Here is a 16,367-nt window from a genome sequence, read left to right as displayed (position 1 = left end):
ATTTATATGTATAAATATTTCTATATATTATAATGTTTTGTGTATATATGAAATTTGTATCTATTAGATTTGGTAATTTGGTTGGTGGAATGGAAGTTTTCCTCGTGGGCTTGCTCCCCAGGGAACATGAGTGAACTCCTCGTTTTTTATATTTTTATTATATTACTATAGATTACAATAAAAATATAAAAATAAAAACAAAAATCGTTTTTGGCTATTGCATGGGGTAATTTGGTAAATAATGTTTTGTGTTATTAACCATTCGGGTAGGAGTAGGGATGGCAACTGGATTTGTTTATCTATGGGTAAAAACCCTATTAGGGTTGGGTTTGTTCTCTATTTTTCTCTATTCGGTGTTTGACGATCCGTCTTATTTAAAAAAGTAATACAAAAAATAGTCACATATAAAATATTATTAATGTTTTGTCATCTAATAGCAGTAAAATATTAATTGCAAAGAATAAATAATACGATTAGTCAAATATTGTATCTAAAAACTAAAAAATAAAGTTATTTTGGCACGGAGGAAATATAGTAGTATTAAGCTGCACGCATGCCAACTTTTATGGAGTATGGTATGGGTGAAGGAGTTTCCGTACATAGGAGCACGTACTCGCGTAAATATATACTACCACCATTTCATATTACCACCATTTCATATTATAAGACTTTCTAGCCATGCATAAATTTATTCATTGATGAATATATATAATTTATACATGCGTCTAGATTCATTAGCATTTATATGAATCTAGGCAATACTATAAAGTCTTACATTGTGAAACGGAGGAAGTATCAAATAGAAATGTTGTTTGGCAAAAGAATAAAAATTAACGTAAGCATTCGGTTGGATTCGAGATGAATGAATTCTAGACTATGCTCTTAAAATGAAAAGATAGTTTGAGGGGGGGGGGGGGGGGAATCCATTTAATTCACTAAAATTTCACGAAAAATCTAACTTTGAGGTTGCGGTGATAAAAGAAAATTTCAGTTCACTAAAATCTTAATAAAAGAAAAATGGCTAGAAGCCTATAGATGACAGAGAATACATGCTAGCTAGGTTGTTTATATCATAGGGGATAACACTGTGAACACAATCTTCCAAGTATTCTCCACGAACAAAAACATAATGAAATGTATGTCTGCCAACCATGTACGTAAGGCATCTTGGATCTCCCAAGCATCCTATGTATTATCAGAATAATTGTTCTATGATATGGCATTACCAACTTGAATAGGCAAGTTCAGTTTCATTGAGGCTATGTTCAATAAAGGTGACGTAGCAGCTCAAACAAGTACTCCAATTTTAACCATGAACTACTTTGGTGACTGAAGCAATGCACAGTTTCATCTCCCAGTTCTAAATTCTGAACAATGAATCTTACAGACTTGTGAAACTATGATATGGCAGCAGGAAGATTCAAACTAGTTATCAATCCAAAGTCAAAATGAAACAAAGTTTGCTCGTCTATTCCATTTACTAATCCATTGTTACAAGTTTATAATCCCTAAGCGATTATAAACACATCAAAATCTTGTTCACCAGATCACCTACGAAGTTCTTTTGATTGCTTCTTCCGTTTTATTCTTTTGACATTTTCAAATCATATAATGCATATTTGAATCTCTATATGATCTTAAATTAAAAGGTTCTCAACTACAAAGTTGGAGTTCTCGATGAGATCTACAGCTTTCATATAGGAATCTTCTTCATCCGAGGTCATTTAAAAAGTTTAACTATTCGTTTTTAAAATATATTCAAATAATTATAACGTATATTTGGCCAACAAAAAAATTAAAATGAAAATATAGTCAATTATAAGTTGTCGATAAACTCAAAATCTACAACTTTCATATAGAGCATATCTTCATCTGATGTCATTTAAAAAATTCAAAAATTTCATGTATTTCAAATATATCCAATCAATGAGAAATTCAAATCTAGACATGTAAACAATGTCAAATGAAAAAAATATTACAAAGTTGTAGACCTATCCAAGATATATGCTTTCTCTATAGAGCACATATCTATGAAGAGGAATCTAGAGAGGGGAGGAGAGGGGCCACGCACGCCGATGCGGGGCTGCGCACAGCGACGCGGTGCCGCGCGCGCCGACGCCGAGCCGAACCAGAGCGCCGCTCCGCCGCCGAGCCGCCACTGCCGGTCGCCTGGAAGTGGAGGAGGTCGCGGAGGGAGGTCGCGGTCTCAGATCTAGTCGTCGTTCTGAGTGGGAGGGAGGGATCATTTCCTATGCAAAAATGTCCAAACTACACTCGCCGAAAATTTTGTCCGGTAGTGACTGACTACCGGGTCCCCCCGAAAGTTCCGAAATGTTGGGAAATTTCGAACCGAAATTTCAAACCTTGGCCAAAAGGAGGGAAGATAATCCAAAGCATGAAAGACACGAGTCGGACGGGGAAGGGAATCCATTCCTCCTTCTGCCGCTGCTGTCGCACTCCCACCCTCCTCCTCCTCCGGCCGTACCCTCTCTCTCTCTTCCTCCAAAGCGGCCAGGATCACCTCCAGCGGGAGCCGTCTCTAGCCCTAGCTCCCTTGATCGAAGGCGGGTGACCCTCGGCGCTGCAGAGGAAGCTCCCGTCGCCATCACAACCCTAGCCTTGCTCCGCTTCGGCGGCATCCGCATCAGAATCGATGGTCGAATGGGTGGTGGAAGGGAGGGAGACATCGACCGGAGCTCGTCGTGGATGGGAGATGAACAAGTGTGGTTGTTCCTCGCAACCTTTGGGAAGTTGGGCCCTTTTCTGGCCCATTTAAGCTCCTGGGCCGCGTTCGGCAGTAGGCAAGGAGCGATTAGGGCATCTTCAAAGTTATATCTTATTAGGGCATGTTTAATAGTAGAGTCTATTATGGACTCTATCTCAAGCCATGTTAGTAAAAAAACTCTTCATACAATGGACAATCTTTCAAGCTAACTCTTCATAATTACAGGCTAATTAATTTTTCGTTCGCATTCCATCTGATTAGCATCTCTGATTAGAATCAGCATACGTACAAAGCAGATTTTCTGGTTGTCTCCTCATTTTATACGCCAAGAGTTGATGTTTTGCTGACTCATGCAAAATAACCACTTTTCTCTCTCCTATCATCTCTCTCTTCTATGTCAGCGAGCATTGCATCGATAGAGACGGCAATGAGAGCCATTTGTATGTGCCCTTATCGATCTGATCCATGTCAACAACAACAATCTATTTTATAATGATACGTACCAAGGTAAAGTCAAATATTGTTTCTTTATTAATGCAATAAAATATTTTTATTATGCTAGTTTCTTTTTTATCTATTCTCATGCAAGAAATTTTCCTTTAATAAATGCAAAGATTCAACTCTGAGCTATTGACAACGGATTTTCTCTCATTCCCTCTCTTTCCTTCCCGTCACCAAATTTACTTACGTGGCGATTGAGAGTCAGCTAATAAGCACTTTTGTACGTGCTCTTAGAAAACATACTAATAGACTAGTATATGATAATTAATTATTAATTATTAAAAATTATGAAATTATTGACATCAAAAGTTGACCTCATGACGTGTCACACACGAAGGTTTGGGAGTCACTTCTTAGAACACTCCAGTGCAATACCTAAATTCATAGAAGGTGCGCAGACGTGTCAGTAAGTTTGATCTTGCAACTAACAAGATAATTACTAAAACAAACCGAACGGCTGTAGTACTTACCCCTCCGCCAGAGATCGATACGATGCAACCCCGCGTCAGGTGCCAAGTTTCACCGAAGTTGAAACCTCGGGAAGAAGAGTGGCGATGCGCCGAAAATAATTGATCTGTATTATGACGTAGATGATTTTACAAAGCTGCGAGATACCCTATTTATATCCTAGGAAATAACTAAGATATAGATCCATATTTAATAACTAATCTATTACACACGGGCTCTAATTAGATAAAATCATAAACAAACTCTAATATATAGATAAAACTAAGTTACACGGATTGTGATTATTTTCGAATTTATCTGTAACATTCTAGGCCCAATCTTTCTTCTCCGATCCAGACTCTATCGGCTGAATCTAAGTTGTATTTCGTTTGTCTTCTATCCGATTCCTCTGTCTCCTGTCCGATTTAGTCTTCAATGATGATTTAATCCATAATGATAATTTGCTAAAATCTGGCGTTAACAAAAATAAAGTAATATGATTTTAAAATATTTTTTCTATAGAAAATTTTTATAAAAAATATAGAGTTTAGTAGTTCGGAAAATGTGCGTGCGGAAAACGAGAGAATTTGAGGTTACTTAGAGGATTGCCAAATACGGTCTATGTAGTTGACGATGATGGAATTTCACTATTTGAGAGCGGAGACTCTCCCAGAGGATGTATTCCATGAATAATTAACTTTTTTGCCACTCTTGCGTTCGGTCATAACAGATTTGTCACTGGACCCATATGTCATAGACAGCGAGTGATAAATCTGTTATCATCTATTTTTAAGAGTGGCAAAAAGTTAAATGCCCATGTATACGAAGATCGCTTTTATGTTTGTTGTTACGAATCTAGTTAATGTTTTAATAGAATGAAGCCGTTGAATTTTTATTACATATTTGACGCATCATCTTATTTTAATAATTTATATTGTCTTGCCACGTCAGAAGGAATGACGTGGACAAAAACTTTTAGATGGTAAAAATATTTATCTAGAAGGTTTAGTATTTAAATTATCTATTAAAGGGTTTTTAAAATAAAAATAATCTAGTACGACATCATTCGATTTTACAAGTACCAAAAGAAATTGGCAACAAAATCAACCTTAGCAAAATTCTATTTTGGTATGTTACTATGCACTGGTGTTAACGAGTCCTTAAATACAGCCTGTGTTCTCAAGTCACATGTGAGACAAAATTTCTCTTTTTTTTTCTCGCGCACTTTCTGAAAATGTTAAATAGGGTATTTTTTTAAAAAAAATATGAAAGTTGTTTAAACAAGAATATTAATCTATTTTTTAAGTTTGTAAAAGCTAATTACTTAATTAATCATGTGGTAATGATTTTGTTTGTTTTACGTCTATCGATTAGACTTGTTGTCACGTGCAGCAACGAACAAGCCCACAATATTTTATATATGTTTTTAAATATTTCATTAGGTTAACTGAACATAGACGCCAGCGCTACTTTTTAAATGAATACAAATACTCTGAGCTCTACAATATGATGAAAATATGATGCAAAATTAATTAACAATGTGATTTTTAAACTAATAGAAACGCATACAAATTATTACTGTTTGTGGTTTAAATACATAGTGAACAATACTGGGATATTGAACAATTTATTATCGTTAAATTTAACATGTAATCTCTATAGCATGTAGACTATGAGCTAATGGCCTACGTGTTATAGACACCACCACCCATGACAGTGACAGGATAGATATGTAAATGTGCCATCGTAGTGGTAAAAAATTAAATACCCTAAACAAAACCAATTACAATTGAAAATGGTACGAAAGAGAAACCTGATGTAAGTGTGTAACTTTTAGGTGTACTTTTGGTTGATGAAAAAGAAAAATCCGTCGTAAGAAAAAGAAAAAAGAGCAAACAACTCAACTCGTGCCCCGAGTCGTACCCTTCCAAAGAAAAAAAAAAAGCTCAACTCGTGGTTGAAATTGGCCAGCAAGGATGGGTTCCTACGTGGCAGCGTGCCAGCCAATTGCCACCTCGCTACCAGCACCACCTCACGCATCCGCTCCCAGCGCACAGGCGATCGCCACGCCACGTCGCCTCCAGTTCATCCCGCCGAGTGGGCCCCACCACCCCATGGCCACCGCCGCGACGACCTCCGCTGCCGCCGCCGTCCCCGCCGCGGTGGCCGCCGGCACCACCACCATCCCCGCCTCCCTGCCCCTGCCCCCGCCCCTGCCCCCTCCGGCACGGCCGCGGCAGCCTCTTCTCCGTCCACGTCGTCGTCGTCTCCTCCGGCGGAGGGGGGAGGGCGGCTGGTGGCGGAGCTGGTGGGCGCATTCAGCGAGCTGATGGGGCGGATGGGGGAGGGGCTGGCCACGTCTTCGTCGTCGCGCCTCCTCTTCCGCGCGCTCAAGCTGGCCCTCCCCGCCCTCCGCGACGGCAACGGCGGCCGGGCTCTCGCCAGGGCGCTCGCTGTCGCCGCCTCCCTCGCCGACCTCCAGGTGGTACTGTGCTCGAGTCGGATGATTGCGTCCATTACACGATGGTTAGCTAGCTCCATTTGCCAAATTGGGTGAAATGCATTGCTATTTTAGTAGCTTCGCTAATCTCATCAAGCTCAGCAATCCACACGAACTGCTTCCATGATTTGTGCTACCTCGATATCATGTTCAACCATGTGGCAATTCTTCTTCTCTTTACTGTGATTGATTTCACCATGCGTTCAGATGATTTACACAAGTGCCTGAACTAAACTCTGTGACATGTGACATGGAAATTGGTGTTTGCATACATGCTCTTTTCTGGCAAAGGATAATTCGTCAAATGCTGTCCATTGTAATAAAAAATCTGAGAGTAAGATCGGTTCATGTTGCCGATTGCGGCTGTAACTGCCAGCAGTTCACAGTCACACATGGTCTGCCATTCTCGGTTCAGTTTTATGTTACCAATTATCACTGTCAGTTTGCTTCATAATTTCCGTGTGGGTGCTTGTTTCTACCATTACCACAAGCTCAACTGACACCACAAAATGCTAATTTCCACTACAAGAAAACTGACATTAATAATGGACAGGAGTTGTTTCAAAACAGCTATCCCTTGCTGCCATTTGTCTCTTGTACACGGGAGTTTTCTAACTGTCCATTTCCTTATATTGTTACGATGATTCATAAGAGCAAGTTCAATAGTATAGCCACCTACTAGCTCCAATTTATCTATAATCAATCTAATAGACAATTCATACAATAGTTACCTACAAAATATCAATACACTATTTCACATGTCATACACATATTTTGTATTGGAGCTCGTGTGCAGCTGGCTACAAATTAGTAGCTCACGTTTCTTCTCTCCCCTCTTTATCTCTTTAAAATATATTTATAGTTGGCTTATAGTCTGCTATTGTACCTGCTCTAAGACACTTACACTGCTAATGGACATGACTTATTCCAAAATAACTATCCCTTCTTGTCATTTGGCTATTGTGCATGAGAATTTTCTACCTCCCCATCTCCTTATATGGTTATGATGATTCATAGGATACTTCCACTGCTTTGTGTCATAGAACATTTAAGCATCATTGCTTTATTTATCTACTAAACTATATCATCTAACCAGGTTTTTTTTTTCTTTTTATCCATGACGGCAGATGGATGCCGAAGTTATTTCAGCCGGAATACTGAGGGAAGCACTTGATGCAGGAGCAATAAGCATGAGGGATGTAAAATCTCAGATCGGGATCAGCACAGCTCATTTGCTACACGAGAGTTTAAGGCTTAAGCATGCCCCTTCAAAGCTTGATGTACTTGATGATGAAAGTGCAAGTGCATTGAGAAAGTTTTGCCTTTCTTACTATGACATCCGGGCAGTTATCTTGGAACTTGCTGTAAAACTCGATATGATGAGACACCCGAGATCTCTTTAAAATATGCTTATAGCTCGCTGGCTTGCTATTGTACCTGCTCTCTAAGGGCATCTCTAAGGGCATGTACAACGCCTGTCTTTTTGTTGCCACGTAAGCAGAACAGTCCTACATGTACATCATTAATTAAAGAAAGAGAAAGCAGTCGGCGTCTCGTTCGTTCGTCTACGGCATCAATTCTGACACAATGAATTTACAAGTTATTTTACATAGTGAATTTACAAGCAGATGAGTTTACACAATGAATTTACGAGTTATTTTACACAGTGAATTAATTTACAAGCAGATGAGTTGCCATGAATACCACCTGATCGGGACATTGAGTTTGTGATTGACTTAGTTCCCGGAACTGGACCCATAGCCAAGCGTCAGAGAAAGAAGTCGGCGTCTCGTTCGTTCGTCTACGGCGCAAGTTCGTCTTCCTGTATCTTCCTTTCCCTCCTAAATCCCCCAAATTTCCCCATCTAGCATGATTTGGCACGCGGTTGCGATGATCCATTGCAGAAAAGAGGAGAAGCAGGCGGCGCGTGATTTGTTGAAGGCGGTGGCGGCCCGGGAGCAGAAGGTTGCTGTGGCGCAAGCACGGAAGGGATCTGCTGCTCCGATGCAGAAGAGCGCAGGCCCTGGCGCAGCGGCATTCTTGACCGATGGAAGTTGGTTCTTCCACGGTGCCAGGCATAGCCCCATGTCCCTACCATGGGTGCGTACTCAATCTTCAAATCCAGTAACATGGCAAGTTCTCCATCTTGTGCTTGAAAATTGCTCACTAAGTTATATAACTGGAACTTGTTTATTTCGAATCTTTAGGCTTAGTCATGGTCTACTTGTGTACTGAACTACTGATGAAGCTCTGGAGTATTTAACATATGTACTGATGAAGTTTAGTCATGGTCTGAGTGCTGCAAAAGTTTGCAGAATGTCTTTGCAAAAGTGTTGCAAAAACTTATTTTTGTTGATTCATTTATCAGTCTCAATTACTAGTCATGCATATATTGGCAATGCAATATCTAGGAACCAAATCAATGAATCAGTAGCAGACATCACCAATATTATTTCATTGTTCTATAGGTGTTTCTTGGGAGATTATTACAACATGAACCTGTTGTACGTCAAAGTACCATTGTGTTCTTGATGATAAGGGTATATTCTTCTGTACAAGATGCGGAGTAAGAGTATCCTCTATCTCATCCTATATCCTGAAATACGGAGTAAGAGCGTCCTCAACAGCTCATCTATCTCATCCTATATCTTGAAAATATCCTCTATCCTAAAAATAGAGAATGGAGAAGCTCCAAGGCTATCATATAATCTATTTTTAAATGTCATCCATATTAGAAGAGAACCTTCATATTTGGATGATATCTCTTCATCCTCTCCAAAGAGATATAGAGAATGTCATATATAAATGATCTGGTGAAATACAAAAAGATATGAATAATAAAACTGTTTTAGATGTTTAGATGATCATCTAAATGAAGATATAAACAACCAAATTAGATGAGCTGTTGAAATGCTAAAGGAATTGAACAACTCGTTGAATCTGGAGCACTGGACAGTATGGTGTGATTTAGCTGAAGAAGCTATCTCTGTTTGGGAGATTATAGTTAAAATTGCACATTTGTTACTAGAAAAACTCTGCTCTTCTGAACAATGTAAATTTCACTGAGATGAATGAAATTTGTTTGAACATATGGTTTGTGACGTAGTGTAAGCACTTAAATTTGTGAAACAACAGTGTCATACAAAGATTTATTCATGATCTGCATGTCTGCAACAAACAACCTACAAACAGACAACAGTTGTCTAAACCGCTATACAATCCATCTGCTTTGTTGTCTACATATCCTAGCTGTCTAAACTGTTGTACATGCCTTAAGGGGGCGGTGGGGTCCCCGTTCGAGGATCTGCTGGGTCTCTGTCTCTCTTAATTGGGCTTTAAGGCCTATGATCACACAAAGATCCGTTCATAGAAAGATGAGAAGGTCACCGCCGTTACATACCAAGATCGAAAGAAAAGAAAAGATTACATTGGTAGCATTTTGCCAGTAATCAAATTAACCCTTCAAAACAATGGATGAAAAACATCCATCACCCCATGCCACGTAGTCAGTTAGTTTGGACATGTCAGCCAATACACACCAATCAACCCTAAAGTAAAACCCCACAAGCTGCAAAGCAAAACGTAAACAGCGGCCCCAACAATTCTCAAGGATCACAACCGCTTCAATTTGAGGCAGATTATCTCGTCACAACCGCTTCGATCGCCAATAATCTTCACTACACTTAAAACTTCAATGCATAGTGTATACAATCAGACCAACTACTTCACATCGAACTGAATGATAATCCTAAACACCAACATCTTACTGAAGTAAGATCCCAAGAGCAAGTTTATCATCCTTGAGAAAATAAACATGCCTGCGTTATTAATGTAGTGTAGATTTTGGTACCTAGGTTGGTAAAATTGCCCTAATCCTAAACAACAAACAGAATCTTTACCTCGGTTGGTAAATTTTCACTAATCCTAAACACCAACCAGCACCCTGACAAACACATAAATTTATCACATATGCTTCCACTGAACTGCATCCAGGAAAATAAAATTCATCCAAACAGCAAGTGAAAGCAAAATTAAACTCTAGCATCGCATCATTTCAGACCAATTCAGTGACAGATATTCCAAGAGGCTACTACTCCCAAGTTTTGCAATTGTAAAGACAAGACAGACTAAAAAACGCAGTATCTGAATTAAGATGTAACCAAACAGGTTGGAGCTCAAGAACGAGATGGTTGATAAGGCAAGGCATGGAAACCGAAACCCTAGGCCTTCTGGTTGTAGACGTAGGTGAGGCCGCACTTGCCGCAGTAGTGGCGGTCGAAGTGGTTGGCCATGAAGGTGCCGGCGCCGCAGTCGTTGTTGGGGCACTCCTTGCGGAGGCGGGTGACCTTGCCGGTGGCGTCGTCGACCTTGTAGAACTGGAGCACGGCGAGCTTGACCTTCTTGTGCTTGTGCTTTTGCTTCTTGGGCTTGGTGTAGGTCTTCTTCTTGCGCTTCTTGGCGCCGCCGCGGAGGCGGAGCACCAGGTGGAGGGTCGACTCCTTCTGGATGTTGTAGTCGGCGAGGGTGCGGCCGTCCTCGAGCTGCTTGCCGGCGAAGATGAGGCGCTGCTGGTCCGGCGGGATGCCCTCCTTGTCCTGGATCTTGGCCTTCACGTTGTCGATGGTGTCCGAGGACTCCACCTCCAGCGTGATGGTCTTCCCCGTCAGGGTCTTCACGAAGATCTGCATCTTGGCCGCGGCGGGGAATGGGTCGCCTCCGCGGCGGCGGCGACGGCGGGGGGAGCGGCTTGGGCGGCGGGTGGCTAGGGTTTTGGGCGCCGCGTGGGAAGATCGCCTTTATAGAGGAGGTGGAGCGGCGTGGGCTGTTCGATCTAGGGGTTTTCGGATCGGACGGATGGAGTTTCATATGAATTTGTTGGGCCGGGCCTGATTCGTTTCTTGTCTTGCGGCCCAGGAGTTGGGAGAGGGCGTGGGTTTTTCTTTTCTTTTCCGCTTTGTAAACGAAAGATAATCTTAATTTTTACAGCTATTTAATTTAATCATATAAATAATGGAATTAATTATTATAAATTGAAAAGGTTATATGATAATTTTTTATATAGAAAAATTAAAAACACATTATTTACCAGTTCAGCAAACGAGAGTGCAAAAACCAAAACAATCCAAACAAATGAACACCCCTAATATATAGATTCATATTTTGATAAAGGTTATTGAGTGGTCCATACCCGAGAATCTTCATTTTACTTAATGCGTATTTATATCGTTGTGCTACGTGCCGATTCAATTTTAATAAAAATGGGTAAATGTTTTTGAAACCGAAAATGTCGATTTCAGTATTTTCACATGAATCATTTTAGTTTCGGGCAAGATTTCATCCAGTCATTTAACCAGGCAAGGATAAAAAGGATGAAAATGGAATGCAATGACACGGAAAGTCGAGTATAATCAGAAACCAGTAATGAAATAGTTTCAAATTAAATAGTTTCAAATTTCAATAGTTCTTGCATTTTGCATCATAGCTCAGATTTAACTTTAACAGAATGGAGAATGTGCTGAATTGCTGATCAGTCTATGTACAAGCATTCAGAGTGCAAATCACCCACGCAAATCAGTGTCTTCCCAGATGAGATCTACACGAATTGTGTGATCATGAGATGTAGGCCTTGACGAGATCCGCGAAGTTGCAGACATCTCCTGTCCTAGGGCATGTAACCTTGCCTCCATTCTTCTTGGCCATCTCATCAAGAGCCTGAGGTAGAGCAAAGAATGAATGAACAGCAAGCAACAGATTATCAGTGAGGTGCTAAGATGGTTCCCAAGTTTGAATTTGCACATCTGATTCAGCTTGTAGTTTTCTACCTTGGTGCTATAAACATAGCCATTCGGGAAAACAAGCGGTGGATTCTCGGTGTCCATGAGCTCCTTGGTGATGTAGCAAACAAGTTTTGAATGGTGTTGCTTGGAGAATGGAAGCGGTTCTGCTAGCTTCCGGAAGCCAGGCAGGGATAAGGGATCTTCTTTGGGGCAGTTACCATCCAAGCAGAATCTTATGACAGTCAAGGTAAAAAGAGAATGTAATTACGATGCAAGCGGTTTATATTAGATAGTAAAACTGAAGAGAAAAATAATGATCAGGCGAAGGATACGGAGTCTTCAGAGCTGTGAGCCCTGCTTGCATATAGATGTTCAGTAACGGCTCCAATGTCATGCCATACAATTTGCAGAATTCTTGCTTAAACTGGTCGACAAGGCAGTCCCACTGATTTTGCTCAAACAGGACCTACAAGTAAAACATATGGTAGAAACATATCATGTATCAAGACCATTTGTGCTATAGCTCCACTCCACTAGGAGCTGATCTCAAAACGTGGCGTTGACTCCATGAATGAACATATAGATAATATATTTCGAAATCCATTATTGAGCATGAAAATCAAACTTTGGTCTGTGGTCAGATTTGTAATGCAGGCATGCAGTAACACTAAAAAGGTCATGAGAACATAGACATGCTGCTGACCTTGTAAGGAGCACAGTTCGTACTGCTTCTAAATACCAATGTAGCTGTAACACGCTGCAATTCTTTCATGTGTGTAGCCCCCCAGGGAGCAAGGTATTTTCGAGCATATGCTATAGCATGCATGAAGTTCTTGGCCTTGACAAGTTCCACAAACTCTTGAAGCCTCAGAAAAAACTCGAGCTTACTCTGCAGAAACAGCAAAGGTACTTTAAATTGTAATGTACTAGAGCCTACATTTGCTGATATAAGAAGGTAGTATATGCCATTCAGCAATCAAAACCATTTGGGTTTACTTTGTTTCTTTGAAAATGATAGCAGAAATATGCTCTCCCTATAATGATTTCCCATTTCTATACACTACGGATGCTTTCTAGCAAAGGTGGTAGAGCAAATCATCACCAAATTTTAATAAAGAAGACAGAAAAAAAATAAGTTATAAACATGAATAATTTGAAGCAGCAAACCATCATGATTCATGTGCTATCAGAAGTCAGACCTATCAGTAATCAGGTAACAGTGCAGGCGCCACACTCATCAGTATATCATTGTATGCACACAATAACCATTTCATCATACTACTATGCTGATAGAAGCAAAGGAATGAGGCAGTGACAGTGGTACAAAATACCAAAGCAAAACAAACCTTCGATTTCTTTAACCGAGACCTGTTTTCTGCACACCAAGCTAAAGCAGGAGCAATTTCCTTGTTCTGAAGAGAATCAATTACTCTTTTTGCATCTAAGAAAACATCAATGTCAACAAGGTCCTGCATAACAATAGCTGACTAGTTAGGCTATGTTCCAATGTTATGAATGCAGATAAAAGCAGTAGGTACTAATCAGTCCCGGTTCCTGCATAAATTGATAGATGACTACTTTCATTACCATTGTTGCTGAACCCACTAATATACTGGAAGAAAGCAAACTTTAAATTTCATTAATTTTTTTAAAGAAATGATGCTACAGTTTAGCACTGCATCACAAAAAAGGCACAACACAACATTTTTGGCTACTGGAAAGTAATCATGTGCAGTTGTCTAATACAATACTGATGCTAACTGCAATAAAAGTATAAAACAAATATTTTCTTCGGCGGGAGGAATGTGAAGCATAACATGTAGGAGAACAAATAAGAGTTAAAATTGAATCAGGTGGAAAGACAAGGTACTGGTCAAATTAACGATGAGGGAAACATCAGGCCCTAGTTTTTTATGGGATTATACATAGAAAGTAAGTCACTGGCAATCTGACCATTTGGTTCATGCCCTCTGAAAGGCCATTCAGATTTTAACTGATATGTCGTCTTCTCAAAGTTACACATGTAACTTCAACAAATTTGATGAATCATTTCAGCAGCAAACAATCGTTATGGCCAATGAGTAAAGCGCTGCTTGCTGTTTAATAATTGTTTTCATTTGCCATTAAGGTGAGGGCGAGGTAACTGACCAAATTATACTAACACACAGAACTTAGATAATTTCCCCCTGCGATGCTCTTCCTGCGCACCATTCCTATACCTGAATGCCGGAAGTCTCGGCGAGCTTCGAGGCGGTGTCATAGTAGGACATCCGCAGCATGTAATCAACCAGGATCCGCTTCAGCCGCAATTCCTCCCACTCCTCGTCGTCGCCGGTGCACGCCGACGCCAGCCGGTTGAGCCGCGCCCGGCACCTCTGCACCTGCAGCTCCTCCGCCCGCGCCCCCTCCTCCATCTGCAAAGGCGTCATCACGATGAATCAATCCATCAGCAACGAAACATCCACAGGCGATGGGGGTTTCTCCACCAGCCAGTAGGATCCAGATGGAACAGAGAACCAATCGATCGACGGGGTCAGGATCTCTTCGAAGGCAAGTGTGGATTCAGCGAGAGACTGACTGCGCGATGTGAGGGGGGAAATGGGGAAGGGGGGGAGCAGTAGTCAGTTACCTTGCGCTTGAGGCCGTGGAGGCGGGAGACGAGGGACGTGAGGTGGTCGACGGCGGCGTCTCCGCTGTCCCCTCCTCCTCCTGCGGGGACGGCGGCGGAGGAGAGGACGGCGGCGATCTCCTTCTCGGCGAGGCGGTGGTTGGTGCGCACGGTGGACTTGAGGGCCTCGAGGGGCACCCGCACCAGCTGGTGCTCCAGCCGCACCGACTCCGCCGCGCGCGACTGCCTGCCCGCCGCGGCCGACGGCGCCCCCGCCGCCGAGACGGACGCCGACGGCGATGGCGTGTCGATGGCCATCTCCATCGCTTCCCTTTCTTTTCTTTTCCTTTTTTTTCTTTTCTTTTTCCTCTTTTCTTGGTCTCTAGAGAGAGAATGGGATGGAGTTGTGGATAGTTGGACAAGAGAAGAGCGTTGAGGAGGTTTTGTGATGTTGCTTTACTCTCTTGACAGCTTGGTTTATTTGGAATCTTAATACACGTGTGATTTTGTTTTGGGCTTAACTTAACAGGTAATACGAGATTTTGTCATAGAAACAAAATATTTTATTACGACTATATTTTATTATGTGTCTCTTCTTCATCCTCATATAATCATGTAACGTTGGTCTCAACAATAGGATAGCTCTAGGGATGGCCGTCGGTCGACCCACGGATATCTTTGGGTCGACTCTAGTACAACTAAATAAACTAAATTTTATTTTATGGTAAACCTTAGTTTATTTTGTTGAACTAGAGCGGATTCTAAATCCTTCGGATCGACCCATGCCTATCCTTACACAACACCTATAAAATTATTACGGATGAGTTTTAAAATATATGAGAAGAGAGTGGATAAGTGGAGAGGAGGCATTGGTACTTGTGGGAATTGACTGTTATATTATACTAGATACTCGTGAACCTTTAGATATCATCCAGTAACCGGTACTTAGTACCGGCAGATATCAGATGGTACCTATGGTATCGGTTGGTTTCTAAAGGTACTAAACATGATATCTGCGGGTATCAATCGTGATACTTTAATACTTCAGATTTGGGTAACAGCCTAGGATAATACACTGCACATCGTCCCTGCACACGAGCATCACAATGGGCTAGCAAGGAGCGGGGCATATGAACCACCACATTCACTTTGTCTACCAATCAAAGCTTTAGATCTATCACTTCCATTGATCTTTTCATACACCATCCTCCTCCATCCAACATCCTTGTACCAATGCATATTGGATTGGAACCAATGACAAAGAAAACCTAGGTCTCTAGATCCCAACATGTCCATGGCATAAGACTCCTCGGACCAAGGAGCTAAGGGAACTAATGGAGGATGAGGGATGAGAGGGAGCCAGTGATGAAGGAGGAGGGGCACACGTAGGCAAAACGGGAGGGAAGAAGTGCTCGATAGGGAGGCAGGAAGAAGCAGTGAAGATAGAGAGACTAAGCATTAAGCAAGAAGACACCGGTGGGGGTGAAGTCACATAGAGAAAGTCAGTGGGATTTGACAAGCACGTAAGAAATGAAAATAAGGAATTTCATCCAGACGGAATGGTGTTCTATAATCTTTCTGTTAATCCAACTTGGGCCTCAAGTATAATAGGAGAGCTAAAATTTTCCACGTATGGTTCAACTCATACAAAGTTGGAGATATGCATGTTTGTTTCCTTGAAAGATTTTAGATGATATATTTTCTTGTATGATTTAGTCAAACAAAATCGAGTCATGAAGTTAGAGAGTCTCGTTTGTTTCCTCGAAAAATTTTGGATATACGTGGATATGCTTTATAAACTACTAGACG

General features: G+C 41.2%; 3 protein-coding genes across 4 annotated transcripts; 1 reads left to right on the top strand and 2 right to left on the bottom strand.

Annotated features, from left to right (window-relative positions):
* Window positions 1-5,990: 5,990 nt before the first annotated feature.
* Window positions 5,991-8,893, top strand: LOC121054517 (probable GTP diphosphokinase CRSH1, chloroplastic). 2 transcript variants are annotated; one of them, XR_005811900.1, is made up of 3 exons: window positions 5,991-6,155; window positions 7,301-8,273; window positions 8,642-8,893. XR_005811900.1 is itself a non-coding variant. In XM_040524492.1 (2 exons), the coding sequence occupies exons 1-2, from the start codon at window positions 6,003-6,005 to the stop codon at window positions 7,574-7,576; spliced, it is 429 nt and encodes a 142-aa protein (XP_040380426.1). In that variant the 5' UTR covers window positions 5,991-6,002; the 3' UTR covers window positions 7,577-8,300. The 2 variants fall into 2 exon arrangements, 1 of the variants encoding a protein (XP_040380426.1); XM_040524492.1 differs by lacking the exon at window positions 8,642-8,893 and having other exon boundaries at window positions 7,301-8,300.
* Window positions 8,894-10,176: 1,283 nt separating this feature from the next.
* LOC102702095 (ubiquitin-40S ribosomal protein S27a) lies at window positions 10,177-10,939 on the bottom strand. Its single transcript, XM_006654016.2, has one exon. It carries the CDS (start codon window positions 10,859-10,861, stop codon window positions 10,394-10,396), a length of 468 nt encoding a protein of 155 aa, XP_006654079.1. The 5' UTR covers window positions 10,862-10,939; the 3' UTR covers window positions 10,177-10,393.
* A 647-nt stretch (window positions 10,940-11,586) lies between these two features.
* On the bottom strand, window positions 11,587-14,999 carry LOC102720800 (protein MAEA homolog). The gene is made up of 7 exons (XM_040523837.1): window positions 14,580-14,999; window positions 14,170-14,364; window positions 13,297-13,419; window positions 12,654-12,839; window positions 12,283-12,416; window positions 11,996-12,182; window positions 11,587-11,885 (listed from the first exon to the last, which is right to left on the bottom strand). The coding sequence occupies exons 1-7, from the start codon at window positions 14,880-14,882 to the stop codon at window positions 11,784-11,786; spliced, it is 1,230 nt and encodes a 409-aa protein (XP_040379771.1). The 5' UTR covers window positions 14,883-14,999; the 3' UTR covers window positions 11,587-11,783.
* Window positions 15,000-16,367: the final 1,368 nt, after the last annotated feature.

The sequence above is a fragment of the Oryza brachyantha genome, chromosome 5 (assembly GCF_000231095.2).
Source record: "Oryza brachyantha chromosome 5, ObraRS2, whole genome shotgun sequence".
Taxonomy (NCBI): domain Eukaryota; kingdom Viridiplantae; phylum Streptophyta; class Magnoliopsida; order Poales; family Poaceae; genus Oryza; species Oryza brachyantha.
This window is presented reverse-complemented; position numbering and strand designations above follow the sequence as displayed.